This window comes from Xiphias gladius, chromosome 19 (genome assembly GCF_016859285.1).
Source record: "Xiphias gladius isolate SHS-SW01 ecotype Sanya breed wild chromosome 19, ASM1685928v1, whole genome shotgun sequence".
Lineage (NCBI taxonomy): Eukaryota > Metazoa > Chordata > Actinopteri > Istiophoriformes > Xiphiidae > Xiphias > Xiphias gladius.
In genome coordinates, this window is record NC_053418.1 from 15,462,106 (window position 1) to 15,483,070 (window position 20,965).

The 20,965-nt window shown below is 42.8% G+C and overlaps 2 protein-coding genes across 8 annotated transcripts; one reads left to right on the forward strand and one right to left on the reverse strand.

Annotated features, from left to right (window-relative positions):
• Window positions 1–484: 484 nt before the first annotated feature.
• Window positions 485–5,754, reverse strand: tctn2 (tectonic family member 2). Of its 4 annotated transcripts, none has more exons than XM_040154364.1 (18): window positions 5,583–5,754; window positions 4,875–4,988; window positions 4,624–4,694; window positions 4,222–4,423; window positions 4,012–4,112; window positions 3,698–3,897; window positions 3,466–3,586; window positions 3,193–3,238; window positions 2,997–3,080; window positions 2,782–2,904; window positions 2,594–2,668; window positions 2,382–2,477; window positions 2,146–2,263; window positions 1,955–2,058; window positions 1,600–1,747; window positions 1,323–1,466; window positions 1,101–1,189; window positions 485–802 (listed from the first exon to the last, which is right to left on the reverse strand). In XM_040154364.1, the coding sequence occupies exons 1-18, from the start codon at window positions 5,662–5,664 to the stop codon at window positions 681–683; spliced, it is 2,040 nt and encodes a 679-aa protein (XP_040010298.1). In that variant the 5' UTR covers window positions 5,665–5,754; the 3' UTR covers window positions 485–680. The 4 variants fall into 4 exon arrangements, with proteins under 4 accessions (XP_040010298.1, XP_040010296.1, XP_040010295.1 ...); XM_040154362.1 differs by having other exon boundaries at window positions 1,323–1,460; window positions 3,193–3,346; XM_040154361.1 differs by having other exon boundaries at window positions 3,193–3,346.
• A 1,367-nt stretch (window positions 5,755–7,121) lies between these two features.
• On the forward strand, window positions 7,122–20,965 carry si:ch211-225b11.4 (thyroid adenoma-associated protein homolog). Of its 4 annotated transcripts, none has more exons than XM_040155683.1 (31): window positions 7,122–7,313; window positions 7,462–7,642; window positions 7,727–7,813; window positions 7,896–7,923; window positions 8,004–8,152; window positions 8,245–8,367; window positions 8,463–8,583; window positions 8,824–8,969; window positions 9,060–9,144; window positions 9,223–9,359; window positions 9,520–9,717; window positions 9,812–10,541; window positions 11,039–11,215; window positions 11,398–11,507; window positions 11,624–11,784; window positions 11,874–12,043; window positions 12,143–12,307; window positions 12,386–12,534; window positions 12,666–12,803; window positions 12,893–12,997; window positions 13,084–13,284; window positions 13,366–13,516; window positions 13,998–14,250; window positions 14,535–14,768; window positions 14,890–15,094; window positions 16,274–16,462; window positions 17,275–17,534; window positions 17,641–17,811; window positions 17,897–18,163; window positions 18,254–18,456; window positions 18,576–20,965. In XM_040155683.1, exons 1-31 carry the CDS (start codon window positions 7,192–7,194, stop codon window positions 18,821–18,823), a joined length of 5,664 nt encoding a protein of 1,887 aa, XP_040011617.1. In that variant the 5' UTR covers window positions 7,122–7,191; the 3' UTR covers window positions 18,824–20,965. The 4 variants fall into 4 exon arrangements, with proteins under 4 accessions (XP_040011617.1, XP_040011618.1, XP_040011620.1 ...); XM_040155684.1 differs by having other exon boundaries at window positions 11,063–11,215; XM_040155685.1 differs by having other exon boundaries at window positions 7,199–7,313; window positions 7,424–7,642.

A 20,965-nucleotide genomic window follows, 5' to 3' on the forward strand; every position in this document is an offset into this window, starting at 1 on the left:
CGAGTTGTGAAAACTGTTTTTTTCTTGAAGTAGGAGACACTGAGACAACAGAAAAAGATGCAAATGAGGGGAAACAAGGAGACTAAACAACTGAAATACATTTTACTTCCTGTCCATTGGGACAATAGCTAGAACCTCTATATTGACCTGCTTCAGTTGGATGAAAAATTGGGTCATCCATACAGCAAGGAGAGATGCAGTAAAGGGGTCTAGGATCATAAGGAGCAGAAGCAGTTATGTTATGTTTGATGTTATCTGCATAATACTGACACACTATTGTGCTTGTTGACGATAATCTGTTGTGGAACATCTAAAACCTGAATAAATGTTGACCCAGAATTGAGCCCAGAGGCAGTCACTGAGAAACACACTGTCAGGTGAGACTGAAATCAGATTAGACGATTGCCCTAAAGGCCTACCCACTTTTAAAACCTATCATTGAGAATGTTGTGATCACAAGTATGTGGAGGGATTGAGCCTAAAATAAATAAGAAAAAATATTTTTATTACGAAATGGTGCACCAAAACAACTATTTACATTCCTGCAAACATTTAAAAACTATATTATTTTAAACAATGTCTGATGGAAAAAGGGGTCATGAAATTTCAGTGACATTTAAATACATCATCTTGTTTAGCCTCTCGCGCTCCCATTATTCCTGCAACTGTGTGTCAGAGTTTTAGAGAGTGGCACTGTTCCACACCTGTCGGATTTGTCTCCATGGAGTCCCAAGAATCGAGGCAGTGATAAAGAGGAAAACCATGATAAGGCCCTTAGCCAGTGACTGAGAATATGGTTCACCTGGGGAGGATAAAGGTAAAGTATATCAGTAACAATACTGTCAGTATCCATTGTCATACAAAAGCAGTGCTTCCTGCAAAAATGTTTCATAGTTGTGGGATATGAGAGTGGCTTTTTATTCTTTAATTCAGGGGTCTTCTCTGGGATCAACTGTACTCACTTTTCAATTGCGCTGTTCTTTTTCACAGTAATTTAAAACTTTTTCTTAGCATGAGGACAGCTCTCAATTTACTAAATGATCTCCTAAAAGAAACAGTAAAATACTGGACAGATTTCCTTGGATTAGATAAATTCCCACCTGTGTAATACTTGGTGATGGGAAAGGCTAGCTCGGACCAACACACATCATTCCTGTTACAGTCATACTCTGTGAAGTTGATCTGAAATCTGGAGGGAAAAAGAGAAACAGAGCATCACACTCTAGGTTAGAATCAGGTAGGCAGCTCATACATAAAGTCATTTATTTGGCTCAAGTTAACAACACTCTCTATAAGGGCAGTCTTGCTGTTTGAGGAAGCACCTGGTTTTTGGTGGTCCTGTGTTGATAGGAATGTCGGTAAAGGTGACAGAAGAGGTGATAGGGAACAGCTGAGTTTCCACGGGGTCCACGCATGGAGAGACATCTCCTCCTCCACAATCCAGTGCCCAGGTGGACAGGCTGTAGCTAAAACAGGATTCTTGATTCACAATGACTTATAATACTTTGTAGATCTAATGGGAATCGGGACATATGGTGCCTATTAATGACTGAGAATACAATTTACTTTGTGCATTGGGATGAGCAATCTGATACTCACCTGACTTGCAAAGCGTGGATATCCCTTTGAGGTATGCCCTCTACCATGTCAGTGATAAGACTCCAAACATGGATATGCTGGTGGGATGGAATCCCATAGCATGAATTTATGGTGTCTTCCGAGGCTGTGCTTGAGTTCAGTGTCACAACTGGAATTTATATGTTGTATTTAGTTAGAACCAAAAGAAATAATAAATTGGCAGAACACTCTTTAATTTGCTTTACAAGTTAAAATAAAAGTATTACAAAAATACAGTTAATATTTTTAACAAATGCATCATCTCATTACACAAACATATGTGGACTGTTTAAAAAGAAAACTTTGTATGAATTGTTTCTTTGCACCCTCTACTTACAGCTTATGTTCACCCAGTCTTTCACAGTTAGAGGATCTGGGTTTCCACTCCTTGCCACATATGTGGCTAAAGTCAAAGCAGCCTGGAGAGAAGTAACAGTCTCTCTAAAGGAGAGAAAAAAAATAATAATAATTTCAGCAAAAAATACGCATAGACACAGATCAAACATGAACGCATGCTGAGCTACTGACCTCAGGAGATTACACTGAGTCAGATTCTGTCGGCTGATAGCTAACAGACACCCTGATGTTGAATTCTCCCCAAACAGAACTGGCTTCTTCTCATTAGTGGAACACAGTCCATCACTCACTGTAAGCCAGATCAGAAAATTGTGCTGTTGTTTTGAGTAAAGTTGTTTTTATTGAAATATACATAATACACTATTATACTACTTGAGTAATCAACTACATGTCTTAATCGGTTTTACCTGGTTTCCAAAGATTGATTGATGTCCTCTGTAAACCTGTATCATTGTCCAAAGTGTCCACAATTCCAGCAATAACAGGCCTTCCCACCTGATAACCTGTCATTTAAAATGTCTGAGTGTTACCCGCTGTAGCAGGCACTGTGAACTATTTTCGACAAAACAGTTCACTTCCACAACAATGCTCAGGGTGATGTATTTTATCTAGCTCTCACCTGGGTTTCCTGAGTTGGGCTCACCCATGAATTCTCCATTTAGAAACACAGCGGAATACCTTGTAGTTAACACCACTGTTCAGGAGACAGAAAGCAAATATTAGCCCGAACTAGATCAAACATATCACTCAACTTGCATCACTGACTGGTGATAAGCCAAATCATGGGCAAGCATTATGGGCACTTACCACTACCATTTAAAGGGATGGTCCCCACAGTGCGCGTCAGTGTGATATTTGTGATGCCGTTTCCTTTCCAGTAGAATTTATAATCCAGCGCTAAGGTAACATTCTTACATACCGGCCTCTCATCTCCAGAGAGATATAAACACATTATGAACATATGGTTAATTGTCAGTTTAAGTTTTTGTTATTTTAGTAATGATATGTTGTAATCTCCATACCTGAAGAGGCAACAGCATCTGTGCTTGAAATAAACTGACTCAAGTCAGTGGCCACTTCATCAGTTACATCCACTATAACATCACCTTGATTGAATACAAAGGGAAGAAATAAACCAAAAATTAAAAACATATAGATTCAGAGACATCCAGAACATATTAAAGTATTGCTACGGTACGTTTGCCAGGTAAAACATACCCCCTTGACCACTCTTCACTAGCATCCTCAAATCCATTGGTAGTGTCTGTAAAGGAGATCCAGTTGGACAGTTGCGTAGCAGAGTTACACATTTGACTTTGAAATTTTTCAAAAATGCTACAGGAGCACTGTTTACACACTGCCCGAGCACCTTCTGTGGAACAGAAATATACAACGCATTATTTGTTACAGCTTTGGTAACACGTACATTGCAAAATAATCTATAATCTCAAAAAATTGTATTGTACTGTAAACAACATACACACAACTAACCTGGGGAATAGTGAAGTACTGGTCATTTAATGTTAAAATGGGACTTCCTTGAATATAAACATTAACTGGCACTGGAGCTGACAACACAGGCCTTTGGAAGGTTGGGCCAGGCTTAGACGGGCTTGACAAGTTAAAGAGCAAAAGATAATTGATAACATGACACAAGCATTAATAAATGAGTCACACAATCAGAACAAACAACATAAAAAGCATGTATTCAATCGTATCTCACATTGTGTCTCCGTGGTAAAAGAGCCCAAGGTAAGGGTTGTTTTCAGGCGAAGAACTGACACATAAAAACGGAAACCAATCTGGGGAGTTTTCAGAGGACTGCACAGAGCACTGATAATCTGGAGCAGGAGAGACCTGTCCACCAAAGGGCCCTGGGAGACAGTGGGACGCAAAAAGCTTCAAATCTTCAACGGAGCAGTCCTGATGGAATGAACAACAAATAAATGATTTTTGATTAATACAGAGAGAAATACATTTTCCCAAATGCACTTTTCTCTTGTTGAAAGAATGCCATAATGTGCAAGATGTAAATACCTTGTCACAGCAGCAGCGTACATCACATGCTCTGAATGTGAGATCACAGGGACAAGAGCCCAGTGGTTGGTGCACTTGGTTTGGAATGGCTGTTTTATTATCTGAGATGGATAGGAGATGTATATTTATTAGAAATGTGGCACTGTCTAAGTGCTTACATCCTCAGCATGAAGGCTCCTTATGATGACACACGAGTTGCATTTGAATTACCAGATCCAGTATTAGCCGGAACCAGCCGGGCATGTATCTTGACCTGGATCAGCAGTGATGCCTGAGGTGTGCCACCCACACAGGCAGACACCTGAAGGGTCTCCAGGACACACAGTGGCTTACGACAGCAGTCTGTGTCTGTCTCATTTTCACCACACAAACGCAGATTTTTATCCAGTCTCAGCTGAATTCGAACTGCATTCTGGGGCATCAAACGAAACAAAGATGAGGAATTAAGAAAAAAGGTTGTTCACATCATGATACCAGCTCTATTAAATTTATTGTGAGATATACTATTGATTACTATAAACCCTGTCTAACTACCTATTACTTCAGCATTATCTCAACTTTATCTGTAAATATGATGAAAAATGACTGTTCACTGCAAGATTGGGTTCTTACCTTTCCCACCTGCTCCCTTGTGAGCACCCACTGTGTTACCCCAGGCACACATGATGGAGGACCAATGCTTCCTGTAAAAGAAAACAAACCATCACCAACCACCAAATGTGTCCAGGTTGACAACAGACAGCATAATCGCAATGTAGCCACATGGTTGTCTTCCCTCTCTCTTTTTTTGAGCTACTGGCAACCAAATATTTCCAAAACCCACTCATCTCAATATAAAATCAAATCAAATCCTTAGCCGTTACCTGTTGTGTTGGATGGAGATACTGTCCTCAGATTCAGAGAGGTGTCCGACGTGTTTCCGAGCAGAAGTGCAGAGGCCGCTGGTCCAGTTGCAGTAAGATAGGACGGCTGGAAAACTGTCGAACATAACGGTGACATTTCTGTTTGCTGCTGTAATGGAAAAATTCTAATACAGTTCACACTTTACATTTCACTTTCTATGTTGAAGTTATATTAATCTATGGAAAGCACTGCTCGCTCGCTGCTCCGCTGGCCTTCGGTGATAAAACGATGCCAGGCGATGGCCTTCCTGCCTGCAGCCGCGATTGAACAATTGCTATGTGTGTGTCTTATCCCTTCGAACGGTTACACAACGAGCCCCCCCTTCCGTACTCCCTCAAATTGATAAATGCTTACTAAGTTTTGTACTCTTTGCTCATGGTCATACACTGCTGTGACCCTCCGATCTCCGCATGCCTGAAGCCATCTGCAGATGATGAATTAAACTTACGGAAAGACAAGAGTTGACCCCTCGTAATATATGGAACGGAAAGAATTGCCACCACACTAGATAACGTTATGAGATACATAAAAAAACGTAAAAATGAACACAGCTGAAACAACTTTTGAGGTTAGCAACTGACCGAGTGCACGACTTTGTTCTAGCCAAGGTAACGTTAGCTACTTTAACGTAAAACTGGATGAACTACACGTGTATATCAGGGACTTACCGACAACGTTTCGAGTGTGGGCCAAGGAAAAGAGCAGTAAAACACATATGACCTGCCGAGAAATGGACGAGGGAGATAACATTTCAACCACGTTAACCACTGGGTTCCCTTCAGATTATAAAGTCGACATATTTGTAAACTGCTCGTGATGTCCTGGCAACGCAGATCTTAAACGAATCAGCGCCCAGAAAGGTTCTTGTTCTGGGGAAACAAAATTGTACATGAATGAACAAGAGCGACCTCATCCGTGCTGGGGTGGTAGAAAAGCCCAAGACCGGGGTCAGCAATAAGGTTCATGCGCTTTTTCTGTGTTTTTTCTTTTCGTTCTCTTGTTAAATGTCTCAACTCTCCATTTACCGTAGCCATACGAAGACAAGTGTGAAGTTTGCACAGTTCAGGAGAATTCAGAGTCCATTGAGTCCTTTACAGTTCATTCACTGAGGTTCATTTTTTCCCGAATGATTCATTTCAAATTAAATTATATGAATTTAAAATATTGAACGTCTTTAATTCTTAGGGTTTGTTTACTTCACGTCTTTAATGAAGGAGCTATACTGCTTGAGTTCAACTATAAAGCAATGAGAGCAGGGTTTGGAAACTAGATTTGTGGATGTGAAATTTACCAAGAATGATCATCAATGTAATTTTGTAGAATATATTAACTGTCATTCCACAATCCACAAGATACAACATTACATCAAATACATAAATTTGCACACTAGTCCCCCCCCCCCCACAATAAATGTCTGCATATCTATCCAAAAATAAATAAGAGAAAACACAGTGAAAAACAAATGAAAAAGTGTTTCTTTATCTGAATTACAGAAACCACAAGAGTAATTTATGTTTGGCCTAAATCTCTCCAATAAATCATTCTTCTGAAGGGTAAATACGGTGTAAAACTTTATTAATAATGAAATATTTATGTTGGATACAGCAGGCTTTTTTCTACAGATAATGGAAGACTAAAAGAATTTTGCCACAGGAAATGTAACATGGTTCAAAACATTTCTACTGTTTTTTTTTCAGTATTGTTCAGTTGAGGACCAGCATAGGTTTGGAGGTCATATGGAGAGGCAGTTGTATATCTTGACCTTTTTTTCTTGAAGGATTTTGTTTTTGCGTATTTGAGGCCTTTTAAAAATAGAACAGATTAATAAACTGGTTGCATTGGTTACAGCCAGGCAGATTTCATTTTCCTTTGAAAGAGTTACAGCAGCCTATGTATATCTTCAATATCCTCATTTAGGCAAATGTGTGTTGCATATGAAACTTGAAATGCAATTAATCGGTTATCGACACACAATAAACAGTCATCTGTTGTATTTACGATTAAATGAAAGTACTGCTGTTGCTGTTTTATTAAAAAAAAGAAAAAAAAAAAAGGTCGGCTCAGTACTTTTCGCGTAAGGCCAGACACGGGCGGAAAAACGTAATCTAAAAAAAACGGGAACGGTGCGGACTCCAGCCGCTAGGCGGCAGCATTTCGATGTAATTCTACGACGACCACTGAACTGGAGTTATATCACGTGACCAGGCGTAGCCGCGTGTTGCCGGTGTGTCCGACAACATCGGGTTGGAGGTTTGCTCAGCGGGGTTTAATAACACAATGTTGTCGTTTGAAGATCTGATGACAAGTCTGCAAGACTGCGTGATCCCCGAGGACCGAGCACCTGAGAATGTCCGCCAGACAATCGGGCTCTTTTTGGACAAACTGTCTGAATCCTCCAGGTCGGTGCCCGACCTCAGCACGTTTGAGAAATTAGTGAAACTCTTTCTGTCCCGTAAACACTCTAATCATCAGTACTGATCAAGGTTTTTTTTTTTTTTTTTTTAACAAGGTGTGGTAATGACTGAATATTGGTGCTTGCATGAACAGGAGTGGTGTGAAAAGGTGTAAGGAGCGCAGTTTAGAGGAGGCTGCCCAGCTGCTGAGACAAATTCCAGAGGCACAGCTCGGAGGTTTAGCGGAGAGCCATCTCCTGACTCTTGTTAGGCTCCTCATCTCCATGCAGCTGCAGACGGTCAACATCTCCACAGCCTGTCGTAAGGTGGACCAGGTCAGCCCTACACTGGGTTTTTCTTCCCTCTGCAACGCTTATGACAAAATGGAACAGCACTGAAACTTCCCGTTTGCTCGGCAGATGCTGCAGCATTTGGCGAAGGTGGACCACCAGTTGGTTTTTAGAGAAACCCATTACTGTTTGCATTCCATGGTCCACACTGACCAGGTATGGAGCCCTCACTTCACTTGTGTTTATCTTATATTTCCACAAAGGCATTGCAGATCATTTTACCTCGTCTTTGTTTCAGGTATTTTCTTTTGAGGATCTGCAGAGAGGTTGGTGCCGGCCAAATACGATGTGTTATTACAGTATGTCGCTAATTTCACATGTAATTTTTGACCAACTTGTTTTTCAGCCTGTATGTTCCTGGAAGACAGCGCTGTTGGTCGTAAGGTGTGGCGAGAGTCATACCCGGCCTTGTTGGCTAAGGTGTCCGAGTTATTCGCTGTTGTATTGCAACAAGAATCCCTGAGAGATGGACCGCTGTGTTACATTGCTGTCAAGGTGCACGAAGAGCAGTCTGCTTCGTTCCCTGCGTTCATTACAGACTTACTGTGCAATTTCTGTTACTGACCTGAGAACTGTGGCCTCTGCAGGTGTGCTTGCAAATGTTTCAGCTGTTGTCCTGTGAAGTGGCTCCTCTAGTTTGGGACAAGGAGCACGGGGGCCCAGCAGTGCAGAAGATCCTGCAGGCTCTTATGGACTTAATACTTGGACAGGTTTCTTATTAACTTAGTAGTTCGTAGTCACTTATTCAGAAGACGGATGTCCCTTGAGTTATTACCTTCTTATCAGTCAGTGTCGTGTCTTGCAGTGCTGCAACAGGGACACTCGTCTATTGGCAGGCACTGCTGTGGCCATGCTGATCAACACAGCATCAGACAGCAGAGCTGGTGGAGCTGCTGCCTGGAGTCTGCTACAGGTCTCTGACTTAGGTAGGTAACCAGCGGCACTGCTGGACAAATAGCTCGAGCACATAAGCTTTTGGAGTTTGACCCAGGTATGTGCCCATGTGTTAAAATGTAAATAGATTTAGTCTTTGTATCCAATTTCTTTCTCTGTGTTATTATATCCACAAAAAGCACAAATGCTATATATACGCTACAAATGCTACAACTGAGTGTGAATGCCTAGAGGTTCGTGATAGACCAGCTGTTAATCCTTTCTTTTCTCAGAGCCCTGGCTGCTGACTGTTGGTGCTCTCCAGGTACAGTGCACCCCTACAGGGAAAGACGGAGTGGCGAGGCTGGCTGTGAGCAGGGGCCTACTGACATGCTGTCGACCTCACATCTTGCTCAGTTCACATGTGGATGCCACAGAAGTAAATCTACCTAAAGCTCACATCCAATACATGTTCAACTGTTGTTCTGCTAGCTTTCATTACCGGAATCCATCATTTCCTTCTTTTCAGATGTGCTTGCTGCTGAAAGGTTTTTTTCCTCTGGTCTACGCTTTGTGTGAGGAGAAGCTGGATTGTCACTACTTTGCCTTCGAAGGTAAGTAATGTCCAGGTTGTTTATTCACATGCTTAAATTGGCAAAATCATCTATTCAAACCTGACATTGTTGTTGCAGTGTTAACACTATGGCTGAAGAAAGTGAAAGAGTGTTTGGCTGATATCTGGAAAATGAGAGGTGTCCGCTTTCTGCCTGACAACGGTAGCCTGCAGCAACGCCTCATTCACATTATCTGGACCAATGCAGAAAGCCCAGTGAGTCCAATAAACATCGTTATATTTTTGCAATTCAAAAACCTGAAACTTTTACACACAAGGGCATTATTTGACTTTGTAAACTCAATGGACAGCCAAATAATGCAGGATATCGTATACAGTGTGGTGAGAAATGTTGTGTCTTACTGTGCATTGGCAGGTGGAAGGGGTGTCAGAATTTGTGCGCAGTGCCTTTTGTCTGCTGCTGGACCTCTATGAGATGGACTGTGAGCATTTTTGTGACACAAAGAAGACTCTGTATTTTGCACTACTTCAGCGAATAATCCAACTACCTTGGGAAACCAAAGCCAAATATCATCGCCTTTGTGCCGTACTGCCATATGTGGGTGCTGACATGGTGAGGATTAAGCGTCACTACAGTGGTAATAGTGTTTATAATGTGGTCAGTAGTGGTCATGATGACTTTGATGCACGTCTCTGTAATCAATCAGGTGCTGGATCAATATGCTGAATTACCCAGTCATCTACTGAAGTGCTTGTCAACCAATCACCTGTCACCATGTGGATCGGAGCTTTACAAGTGTCTGATCCAGCAGCAGAGGCGAGAGCTATGTGGCGGTTCGCAAAAGCTCGACTCACGCGCTGAGCTGGATCTGGCCGATGAGTGGGCGAAGCGTTGGCGGCCCGTCCTTCACAAGGCGCTGACGTCGGATGTGACTCTTCTACAGAACAACAGCTCGACACACTTATTACCCTGCACCTTTCAGGTCTTCCCATCTGCTGTGGATCACCTGCTTGCCTCTCTCGACCCATTCGCCCCAGGCCACCTCCACGCCTGGGCCTGCATCATGAGCTCCTATCGAGCCACGACTGGAGGCTCTCCCTGGGCCCTGCAGGGTAGCTCAGCCCTTGAAACCCTCCAGCTAGCTCTAGGATCTGCGGATGACAAAGTCCGTCTTGCTGCACTCAACCTCCTCTGCTGCAGCCCAAAGACCAAAGACACTCCAACTACAGAGGAGATGTCGACAATGAAGATGTTTATTCCTCAGAACCTAAACTGTGAGTCCTCGCCCTTTCGGCAGCATTTTCAGGCTGGAGTAAAAAGGTTTCTGGTACGTATCAGAGACGGCTGCTTGGCACATGTCAGAGGACAGAAGGGCAAAAAGGAAGGAGAGACCACCCAGTCAGAGAGGGCAAAGGATTTACTGGAGCAGGGAATAGGTGAGATAAGCTGCTGAACAAAAGACTATGCCACTGTACAGACTGATATATGTTTATTGCTTTGTATTTTTACTTCCTTTTAAACTTTGTGTCTATACTGACTGTGTCAGATGAAGGTATACATTGCAGTACTCCTTAGTAATACCCACTACATTTCATGTTTCTGTTTTCTGGTACATCTGTGGGTCACAGAGTTTTGAATCCTGAATTAAATACTAATAATTAGAACAAAAATAGAGACCCACAGGGAGTTACCCAACATTTTGTGGAAAAAGACTCAATTACAGGGACACACATTGTTAAAACAATGAGCAAAATGAAACAGCTAAAATGAAACAGCTAACAGATCTCCAAGGAGGCTTAATCACCCATACCCAAACTGAATCTGCACTAAAATGATGAATTATTTAATACGTCTCACGAATCAGGATATGGATATCAGGTAACGCCACTTGGCAGTAAATCATTTCATTATTTTGCCTATTTGGGTTCATCAGAACCTTTTTTTATATGTCATGTAGGTTTTGTGGAATGGTTGGGTCAACTTCCATATAGCTATCTGGCACCAGGACACAGTTATCAGAGGAAGAAGACTGCGTTGCTGTTGCTGTCCGCAGTGCTGGAGACCTGCACGGACACCTGGAGCCCAGACAAGAAGAAGGGACAACCTCCAGGTCAGTTTGGAAAACCAGCGATTGGAAAACGTTGGCAAAACAAATGTATTCCAGACACTACTATGTGGCACTAGTGATTGTTTCTATGTGTAACTCCAGTCAAATGTTATCTTTTTCTTTTGTATTGTTTTATATTATTTTTGCTTTGAATTTTAATGAGCTTCCGGAAATTATTTTTGCAGCGAACATTGGGTCTCTTATTAACTGTGCCAGACAAAGAGGACAGTGGGATTTCTTCTGCAGGACGAAACAGCTGGTCCTTATCAGCTGTTTAGAAGATTCTACAAATGAGGTGGAGCTGCCTTAACTTCCCTCATATTTCTTTTTACATAGTTCAAATCGAAGATTGAGTTTGAAGATAGACTATTTTACAGAATAGATAATGGATTTTTTTCTTTTCTCTTACAGATCCGGGAGCTCTCAGCTGGGTTATTGTTGAGATTTTTCCCACCCAGTTTTCCGGATGATATTGCTGCAGTGCTACTCATGCGAACCAAACAACTTCTGTGCAGTCCTCGGGTGCAGGAGGCTCAGATGGGAGCACTGGTGATGAAGGTCCTCCTTCAGAAGTAAGCCTTGCCCCCCTACATACCCTTGTTCAGAATTATGCCTGCTTTAGATGTGAAGGATGAGCAGTTATCAGTTGTTCTATCTGTAGATCACGAGACCAGCCTGAAGACTGCAGGCTAAACACTGCCATTGCTATCAGCAGTGGAAGTAACCCCAAGGCCTCCTGCATGGTCAGATTCCTGGTGAAGGAGCTGGAAGAGCATTATCTGACAGCCAAGGCTGACATGATGCTTGCTGCCAGAACCAAGCCTATACATGGTGAGACTTGAGATCTGCAACGCTGACATTTGTAAAATGATGTTGAGCCCTAGAAAACATTTATCAGTGCTTTAAGTCCTGTCATGAATTATGTTCCAGGTGTTGTAAGTGCCCTTCAGAGATGTTTGCTTGAGGCAGAAAGCAGTGTCCATGACACACTTGACCACGGTCTGACCATTGAGGTACTGGGCCTGCTGGAGAACATCTCTCTGCTGCTGCTGGGTGTTCTGTATGGAGATCGGGATGCTTGTGCCACTGAAAAGGGTAATGGAGCAACCTGCAGAAACAGTACTGATCTGAGGATGAAAAACACAAGCAGTAAATCGATCTCCTCTGTCTTAGATGCACCCCCTTCTTTTTGTGATATGGGAAACGCCATCAGCTCACTGATTACCCAAACAACTGGAGGAGGCCAAGGGGATGGACAGGAGTGTGTCCTGCTGTCCGAAGAGCACAGCCTCGTTCTCACCTGCTGCTGGGTCTCCCTCAAGGTAAAACAGAGCCAGATGCACCATTTAGATGCATAATAAGATATCTCAACATTTAGGAAGATGGCAACAACCAGACATCTTAGCTTAGCATATTGGCTACTTTGCTATTTAATTTTATGTTCTCTTATTAGGAAATAGGAATCTTTTTAGGTTCTCTGGTGGAGAAAATTTTCACTGGATTCAAACCCAGCAAGCGCCTTCTAGAAAAAGAGGATCTAATTAGAGCTTCAAAAGTATTCAAGAATATCCTTCTCAAATGCCGTCACTGGGTAAGTTTTATTAATCCATTCAGAGGCATTAAGTCTGAATCTTCCCAACTATCATGTACCTTGTTGAAAAACAAAATTCTCTTCACCAGGGAGCAGTAGAGGGATGTTGTATAGGCTTCACCAAGTTCTGCGCCTCACTGTTAAGCAGCAGTGATCCAGAGCTTAGGGATATCCCCGCCCAAATGCTGAAACAAGTGAGTAGCGATACATGTTTGTGTGAATTTTTTTATCATCAAATGTAGATGCTGGACTGCTAGCTTTTCCCTCCTTTGACTCATAGGGATTGCAGGTTGTGCAGTGCCCCCTTTCTACATCTGTGACCCGGCGGGCTGCAGGGTTGCCTATGCTCATCCTGTGTGTTGTATCAGCAGAGGAGGCCAGTAAAACAAGACCACTGTTAACCCACAGTATGCAAACCTTACTGGAGACAGCCAAAACGCCTCTGCCTGAGAACTGGGACCAAACACTGGATCTGCCACAGGTTTTGTGGGCACAGCAACAAGAATGAGGATATTGTTCTAGATAGCCAGATGTGGTCACATTATTGTCCCGTCCCTTACAGGTGTGTGCGGTTCACACTCTGCAGGCCTTGGTGCGTGGCTCGGGTCTAGGAGTAGCCGTCCTTCAGTTTGCTCCTGCCGTAGCCGCCTTGTCACTCACTCTGCTCAGTTCTCCCTGCTGGGCCATGAGGAATGCTGCACTGCAACTTTACAGTAGGAGACAGGCACATTAAGTGATTACTTTTAGTCTGTGTTTGCGATATGAAGGATTCAATTAGGACTAGGGCTTATTGATCAATCTCCCCATTGATTTCTTGATTATTTGTTTAATTGTTCGGTTTCAATTGTCTCAATTGGTTTTAGGAAATTGTGCAAATATCCTAAAGCCAAATTAACTTATTCATACTGCTTATTTTGTCTGACTGACCTTAACCCAAACATTCAGTTATTATTAATTCAGATATTCAGGTAAATACTCACATTTTAGGAGCTGGAACCAGTGATTTTTTTTATTTTGTTTATTTTATTTTTTTGGCATTTTTGTTAATGATTGAATGATTGGAACAAATAATTGATTACCAAAACAGCTGCTAAACAATAGAAATTTTCTGTCCTATGACTAATCGATTCATCGACTTGGTTCAACTCTCATTAATACCCCTGATACTATAGTCGTTTGAAATCCCGTTTCCAGGTTCTCTGTGCTCGCGAATGCTCGGCCAGCGGCCCAGCAGTGAAGACAGTGGCCCTACCCAGCATGGCATGTCCCCCCCAGCCTTCTTCTTCCACTACCCTGCGCTCCAGCCCTTCCTCCTAGGCGAGCTGAGAGGGGCAGCACAGGACCTCCAGGGTCGGCCTAATGAGGCCAAGCTACACCTCAAGCCCTCGCTCTACCCTGTCCTCACTCTGTTAGCCCAACTCCAGCCTGGCGTCCAAGACTCAACAGAGTGATTACTGTTTACTTATCACTAATGGTTTGGTCAGGTTAACTACGATTAGTCTTTATAGTAGTGGTTTCATCCAGACCAGATGTATGTAGGATTTATTCCGACCAAAATGTTAGTCCAGTGTATTCAATAATTTGCTTACCTTTACCAATGAAGGATGAACTTAGCAAAGAAACTACCTGTTTTGGTGTTTAAGTAGAATTAAAATTGACATAATTTTTTGCCTTAATGGTGTGACTGAGGACCACTGGTGAAAGGAATCTCTGGTTTTTCTTTCTTTTCAGAACTTTGTCAGACTTCCTGCCTCCTTTACTCCAGCTGTCTGCCAGTCCTATTTACAGTGTGAGAGTGATGGCCGCCAGGGCTTTGGTTGCCATGACTCCCCCCTCAGAGTACATGAGCATCCTCGTCAAACTGGCGGCTCAACTGCCCAGTCCACAGGAGCACTGCTGTCACAACCGGCTCCACGGACAGCTGCTGCAGATCAAAGCTCTTCTGGAGAGAGCTCTCACAGACAGGTGAGACTTAAAAGGGCTGCTTATTCATTCATCACACTCTCCCAGGCTTTGAAAATGCCTGGTTTGTTCGTTTGTCAGACACTGTCAGGCTTTGAAATCCTGCTGTGTCTCTGTTTGGCAGTGCCCCTTCAGCTGCCCTGTCTGAGGTGCTGAGCAGGGTGGATGCCTCGCTGTGGCTAGTGACCAAAGCTCAACGCTGCCCCCTAGTGAGAGCAGTCTACCTCGGAGTGGCAGACTCACTGAGGAGATTCTGCTGTGAGACCTACCTGTCAAAGCTCAGTGACACACTCATGCATGAACTCCAAACACCCCAAACCGGGCTTCAGGTGCGTAACACACGTATATAAAAGATAGACTTTTTTTAGGGGGAGTTTTTAGCCTTTTGTTGATATTACAGGTATTTATAGATAGACAGGAAACATAGGGAGAGAGTTGGAATGCAGCAAAGGTCCCTGGCCCAATACTGACACAGGGACATTTACATTCACATGTTTCTTAAAGACCCTGAAAATGTATTTTCTCAATCAGCTTTTCACCACAAGCGATTGGTTCACACATGATATTTTCACACAACATTTTCTGCCAGAGTTTGAACAGTTTGGGGTATTTCACATGAAATATTTCTGCCTGTGCTGTTTTGTCTGTGCTCTCCTCATGGGTTTTAAGTGAGCCGGGCCCTGTTGGGGAAAAAAAGTGATTTTTACTTATTTACTAGCACCATTCAAATTTAGCAACAAACACAAACCTGATGAAGCAGATTAGCTGATTTTTAGATCATTAAACTCATAATATATAAAACCTGAGAGTCAGTTTTTTCCTGAACTTTAACATTAATTGTTTCTCATTTAGTCCAGAATATTTACTTTTATACAGAAATACTCTAGATCTTAAAGCCCTTAAAGACTTAAAATCTTTTGAAAATGATTCAAATGTTGCTAACTACTGATTGTCTTTGTAATAACATTTTACATTCCCTCGCAATATTTCTGTACTTCCCTGCGGGAACAGCTAGTGTGTTCCTCTAATCTAATTATAATACACTGTCAGTTTAGAAGAACGCTGTACAGATACAAGAGAAAGGAGAGATGATGTGACGCTTTACATGATGCATTTACTTCTGATGGTTCCTTTGGAAAGATCGAGCTCCGACAGTATAAAGCCGCTGGTTGTGAGCACAGCTACAGCTGTGCTGCCTGGCTGGGGTGGTTGAAGCTGTGGCTGTGGACATGACTGCATTTGTGGTTGTATCCATGGTGCTATGGATATTGCTACAGTAGCTGTACTGTGACTACTCTTTACTGCTCCTATTAACGTTAGCCAAGGGATTTGAACCCGTGGTGCTTCTGTCGTTGTATGACAGATGTGTTACCAATACACCACAAGGAGTTCATGAAAACAGTAGCGTCAGTACGACGCTCAGCCAGCAACAACCTTGTCAATTCACTGTGCACATACGAGCCCCAGCAGATATTTTTACTAACGCTTTATGTATGTCACCTCCACAGGTTGGTTTGTCATCCTTCCATCAACGAGCCATCCACTTTCTTTGTGCAGATCTGAAGTGGGGGTGCCAAATCTGGAACAGCTTCTCTGCAGTGAGCCCTGATCTGAAGCTCTCACTGGTTACGTGGGTGGTGGATGGGCGGGGTTCGCAGCAGACCAGCTTGAAAGAGGTGATCCAGAGGGTGTTGCAGGTGAGACAGGATATGTTCCCCAGACTTCAGCATGCTGAAAACAAGCTTGCCAAAAACCCGTGTAACAGCTTTCAGTATATCGACCTTCTTAGAGCACAATGTGAGGAAATTGAGGAAGCAAAGATAGGCTTAAATGTAATGCGAGGCTGGAATTTGGATAGAGATCTCTTTCCCTCTCATATAAAAAAGGGTGTGTCTGTAAGCTATTGTGTTCTGTAATTTAAGAGACTTAAGTGCAGTCAAGATGAAGATAACTGTCCTTTTATTATTTGCTGTGTTGATGTTCAGGTAGGTCATTTAGAAAATTTCTGCAGCATGTTACATTATCTCGACCACCCAGTTGGGCCTTCCCATGTATATCATAGTGTTTAACTGATTCTTTTTAAAATAAGCTTGATAAAATGTGGTGCTGCATATTTACAGACACTGGGTAAGGATAGGGACTACTGTTCATGTGGCCTAGTCATTTATTTAAATCTAGAGCACCCTGTTTTCATGCATCTAATTTCTTTTTACTGTAATACTGGTAAATATAAAGTTAATTAATTTTTGAGAGAACCTTTTAGCAAAGCCATTTATGATATTATTATTTAAACTAGGAGAAAGGTATTTGAATTTAACTAATGGAAACCACTAAAACCAATTTGTCCGATTGTTGTTCTTGCACTGCTGTTTATTTCTGCAAAGTAGTGTTGTTGGAAACAGATTTTAAGTTCTGCATCTCTTACATGATGCCTAATGAGATCCAGTCTTGGTATACAGTACGTGGTTGGCATTTAAAAGCACATTGACCATGTGCTCTGTGTCTGCAGTCAAACCTGAGGGAGGCATTGTTGAGCCACAGTGTGGAGTACCGCAGGACCTACCTCGCAGCCCTGATAGAGGTGATGACTGGAGGTGATTCTACTTTACCCCAGCATCTTCCTCAGTCGCTTCCACTGGAGGAGCCAGTTCTGCCCGAATGTCTGGATTTGTTGCTTAGGGACCTGGAGGACCAGCGAGGAGGGCCAGAGTTTCTCTCCCAGGGTCTGTGTGTTGCTAGTCTTCTGCTCACCCAGTGGTCAGACTCCAGGTTCTTATATGTTTTGTTGTCTTTTTTTTTAACTTCATTACAGAGTCGCATGCTGGAACACTCCTACCCGCAGCTCTAACTTTCTTCTCTTCTTTGTGCAAATTAGTGTAAAGATATCCACGTTCCTGCGCTGGTGCAGCATCTTGGAATGCCACCGGTCCCCAGACGCCCCTGAAGTGCTCCGGATGGCGTGTGCTGAAGCTCTGTGTGTGGCTGGAGCTCCACTAATGAGCCACAGCCTGAGAAAACCCAGCACTCTGCCTGCTATCATGATCAGGTATGACGAAAGTCAGATAGTGTTGTGTATCAAGTGATTCACTCTGATGAACAGAAATTCAAAATGTTGAATCGGTCCGGTTTAGGTTGATCAACACGGGCCTTTACTTGCTGCAGGACCAAAGCAAGCAGGTGAGGATGAAAGCAGCTTGTTTTACCTCCATGCTGCACCATGCGAGAAGAGGAGAGAGCCGGAGGAGCGTCTACCTCATGCAGGTCAACCAGGCTCTGCCGCTCTTGCTGGACCTGCTGCTGGAGGAATGCTTCAAAACCCCTGGCACACTGGAGATGCTGCTGTGTCACCTGCCTCAGTCTGACCTCAGATGTGCGCTGAGAGACGCCTCAGAGACAGGGTATGTTACTTCGCTGCGTCAGTGCACTGGTACAAACACAGCAACCTTGATTGGGTGTTGCTTAACTGTTATTATTGCTCTCTTATTCAGGTGTTCCAGTCTATATGAGCAGGACGAGGCCAATGTGTTTGCAGAGCCCTCTGTGATGTCAGCACATGTGCTGCCCTGCCTGCTGCATTTGGCTGAAAAATACTCTGAATCCTCTGCCCTGGTACCGAGCCTGAGTGCATGGGCAGAGCAGAGTGCTGCACAGGTGGCAGACAGCCTTGCAGTTTGCAAAGAGCTCCAGCCAGGTACCACCACATAGCACATTAGCTTTTCAGTCAGAATCTAAGAATGTGTTTGATCAATTCATATGTGACATATTCAAAATGTTGTGTCTTACAATGCGATTTATTCATTCTCTCTCAAGCGGAGACATTGACCCCGGCCTGGCTGGCTCTCCTCGTGGACCCCTGTTTCCACAGCACCCTGTGTAGCCTGTTCACCAGGGCTGCCTTCCTCCTCCGACTGTTGAAAGCATCTGACGATTTACGACGCCTTTGCGATCCTTCGTCCCTGCACACGAGTTTACAGGAAGTTTGTAGTCTGCTCAGTCAGAACGGTGTCCACTTTCCCTCTGCTTTAACAGCTGCTGTGGCTGGAGAGCTGCCCCTGTGACAAAAACTGAGCTTTTTTCGTACACTCAATGAGCAAAGCCTTTTGGCCGATGTGGCCCAGGATAAAATTACCTGATGAGATCAACATATGCAGCTTTAGTCTTGAGTGAGTATTGCAACTGCTGATGCTGCAGTACACTAGTACTTGGCGGGTTGACTGATTTATGTAAGAGGCCAGTTGGATCCATCATCATATTACCTACACAGTGAAGAGACCCATTGGGCATTATGTGCCATGTGCACATGAGGAGGATAGTGTAGCAAAACAGTTGTTCTTCATAACCTCTGGAGGCGTGTTTTGGCTACAGTGCTTGTGGAGTTTATAATGTACACTTTGTGGAGCTTTATTCATTTTCTAGAATAAAGCTTTTTTTTATGCAGAGGTACAGCCACTAGAATATACCCAGGTCTCTGCAATCAGCATTACCCCGAGCAATATGCTCATTTTTATTCCCAGAGCAGTGCTCCTGTCCTCTGTTGTTGTAAGTTGTTTTCCATGTCTCAGCAGCAGCAGCAGCAGTAGCAGGGCTAGACCTGATTCAGTGATGTACTGAAACAGCATCTTTAGAAATTGGCTGCTTGGTGCCCAGCAGGGGAATACAGTGTATGCTTTAATGCTCCATTAGAGGCCGTCCGCCTGGATAAGTGTCCATTTTACTACCACATGAGGGCTGAAGATGATTGACTGGATCTGATAGAGAGCTGGCCGTTGCTCTGCAACGGACCTCACACTAGTGCAGTCTTACATCAGACAACCCCCGGCTTTGTTTGACAGGGGCAGCTTTCAGTATTAGACAAACACTGACATGAGAGAGATTGCACATGCTCTGGTTGGCCATATTAGACAATGAATTAAATGTACATAGAAGTTCTTATTGCTGTGTCCTCACAACTTTTATTTCCTTGAGATATGGTATTGTTAGAGGCAATTAAATTCTTAGGATAGACAACCAATTTCTCAACATCTGACTGTAAAGCAGCAGAGTTACAGTTTTTATCTTTATTCTTTTTGCTGTTCCATGTACCTTGATATGCACATAAGATACTTTTACTTCAGCTCAGGTTTCCATTGTGTAATCATGAAGCATTGTGTTTGTGAGCATCTAGATTACGCAACAGCTATGACATCAAGCTCACTGATGATTCATACATTAAGCTTGTCCAATATATTTCCCTACGACCCACGCCAAAATTAGTACCTGCTGTGTAGAGCTCTCTGAGATTAACATCGTCTCTGTGCCTCAAAGGAACGTACAGTTGGTTCTTGTGGAGACCATGACACAGAACACTGAGGTGATAACAAGGTTTTGCTGAATAGTGTAAATTGTCAATCAAAACTGTGACATACAGTATGTCAACATGTTTGGACAAACCTTGAGTCATCTTATCAAGAATTTTCCCAAAGTCTGAATTATGCCACACTGAACACCTACAGAATGCACGAATTGATGAAAAACATCTGCTGTTGACCGCATGGCTGTTATTCGACAAAATTCGAAAACACATGTTTTAGTTTCATAAGCAATATATGACAAAGCATAGCCAGAGGCTTTAAAATACAAACAGGGGCTTGAACTTTGGCCTCCTTCAAGACAAAGACAAGAAAAACGTGGCTTGGCTTCTTGACAGTCAACTCGCATGAAAGCAAAGGCTTAATTTTAATGAAAAGATATTTTACTCTTTATTCATCCATCAGACTCAACTTGGACAGTCTGTGTAATATTATGTCTTCTGCCTTAACCTTTGAAAACAAAGTTGGAGAAGTGATTTGAAGGTGAGCAGGGTTTGAAATTTTCCTGAAGACGAATTGAGTATAAAACTGTAAAATGACCACCTGTCTTTTTAAAAAAAAAAAAAAAAAAAAAAAAAAAAAGGCCTTTGCTGCTGTTACTGAGAGTGTTGAGTCTGTTGCCCCTCAGTGAGCCTGCTTCCTGCTAATTAAATGATTAACTATGGCAACAGGGAACAAGGCCATGCAGGAACAACCACATTTATTTGTTGTGTGTGCATGTGTGTACATGCAATTTCAACTGTTGGATCCTAACTCTTAAGGTTAAAAAATAGCAAGAACCATTTTTTTTTTTAAATTCTATAAATGGAATTGCAACAAAAATCTTAATGAATTAAATCCATTTCAAAAGAA

Bases quoted from the DNA above. Each gene is read 5' to 3' on its own strand.
- tctn2 (XM_040154361.1), bottom strand. From the start codon at position 5,664: ATGTTATCTCCCTCGTCCATTTCTCGGCAGGTCATATGTGTTTTACTG. The intron at 3,081-3,192 runs GTATGTTTTACC...TATTCAATCAAG, and splicing joins AGTGAAGAGTGGTCAAGGGG to GTGATGTTATAGTGGATGTA. The intron at 803-1,100 runs GTGGGAATTTAT...TATCCTCCCCAG, and splicing joins CATCACCAAGTATTACACAG to GTGAACCATATTCTCAGTCA.
- si:ch211-225b11.4 (XM_040155683.1), top strand. From the start codon at position 7,192: ATGTTGTCGTTTGAAGATCTGATGACAAGTCTGCAAGACTGCGTGATC. The intron at 7,643-7,726 runs GTCAGCCCTACA...TTTGCTCGGCAG, and splicing joins CCTGTCGTAAGGTGGACCAG to ATGCTGCAGCATTTGGCGAA. The intron at 12,804-12,892 runs GTAAGTTTTATT...TCTCTTCACCAG, and splicing joins TTCTCAAATGCCGTCACTGG to GGAGCAGTAGAGGGATGTTG.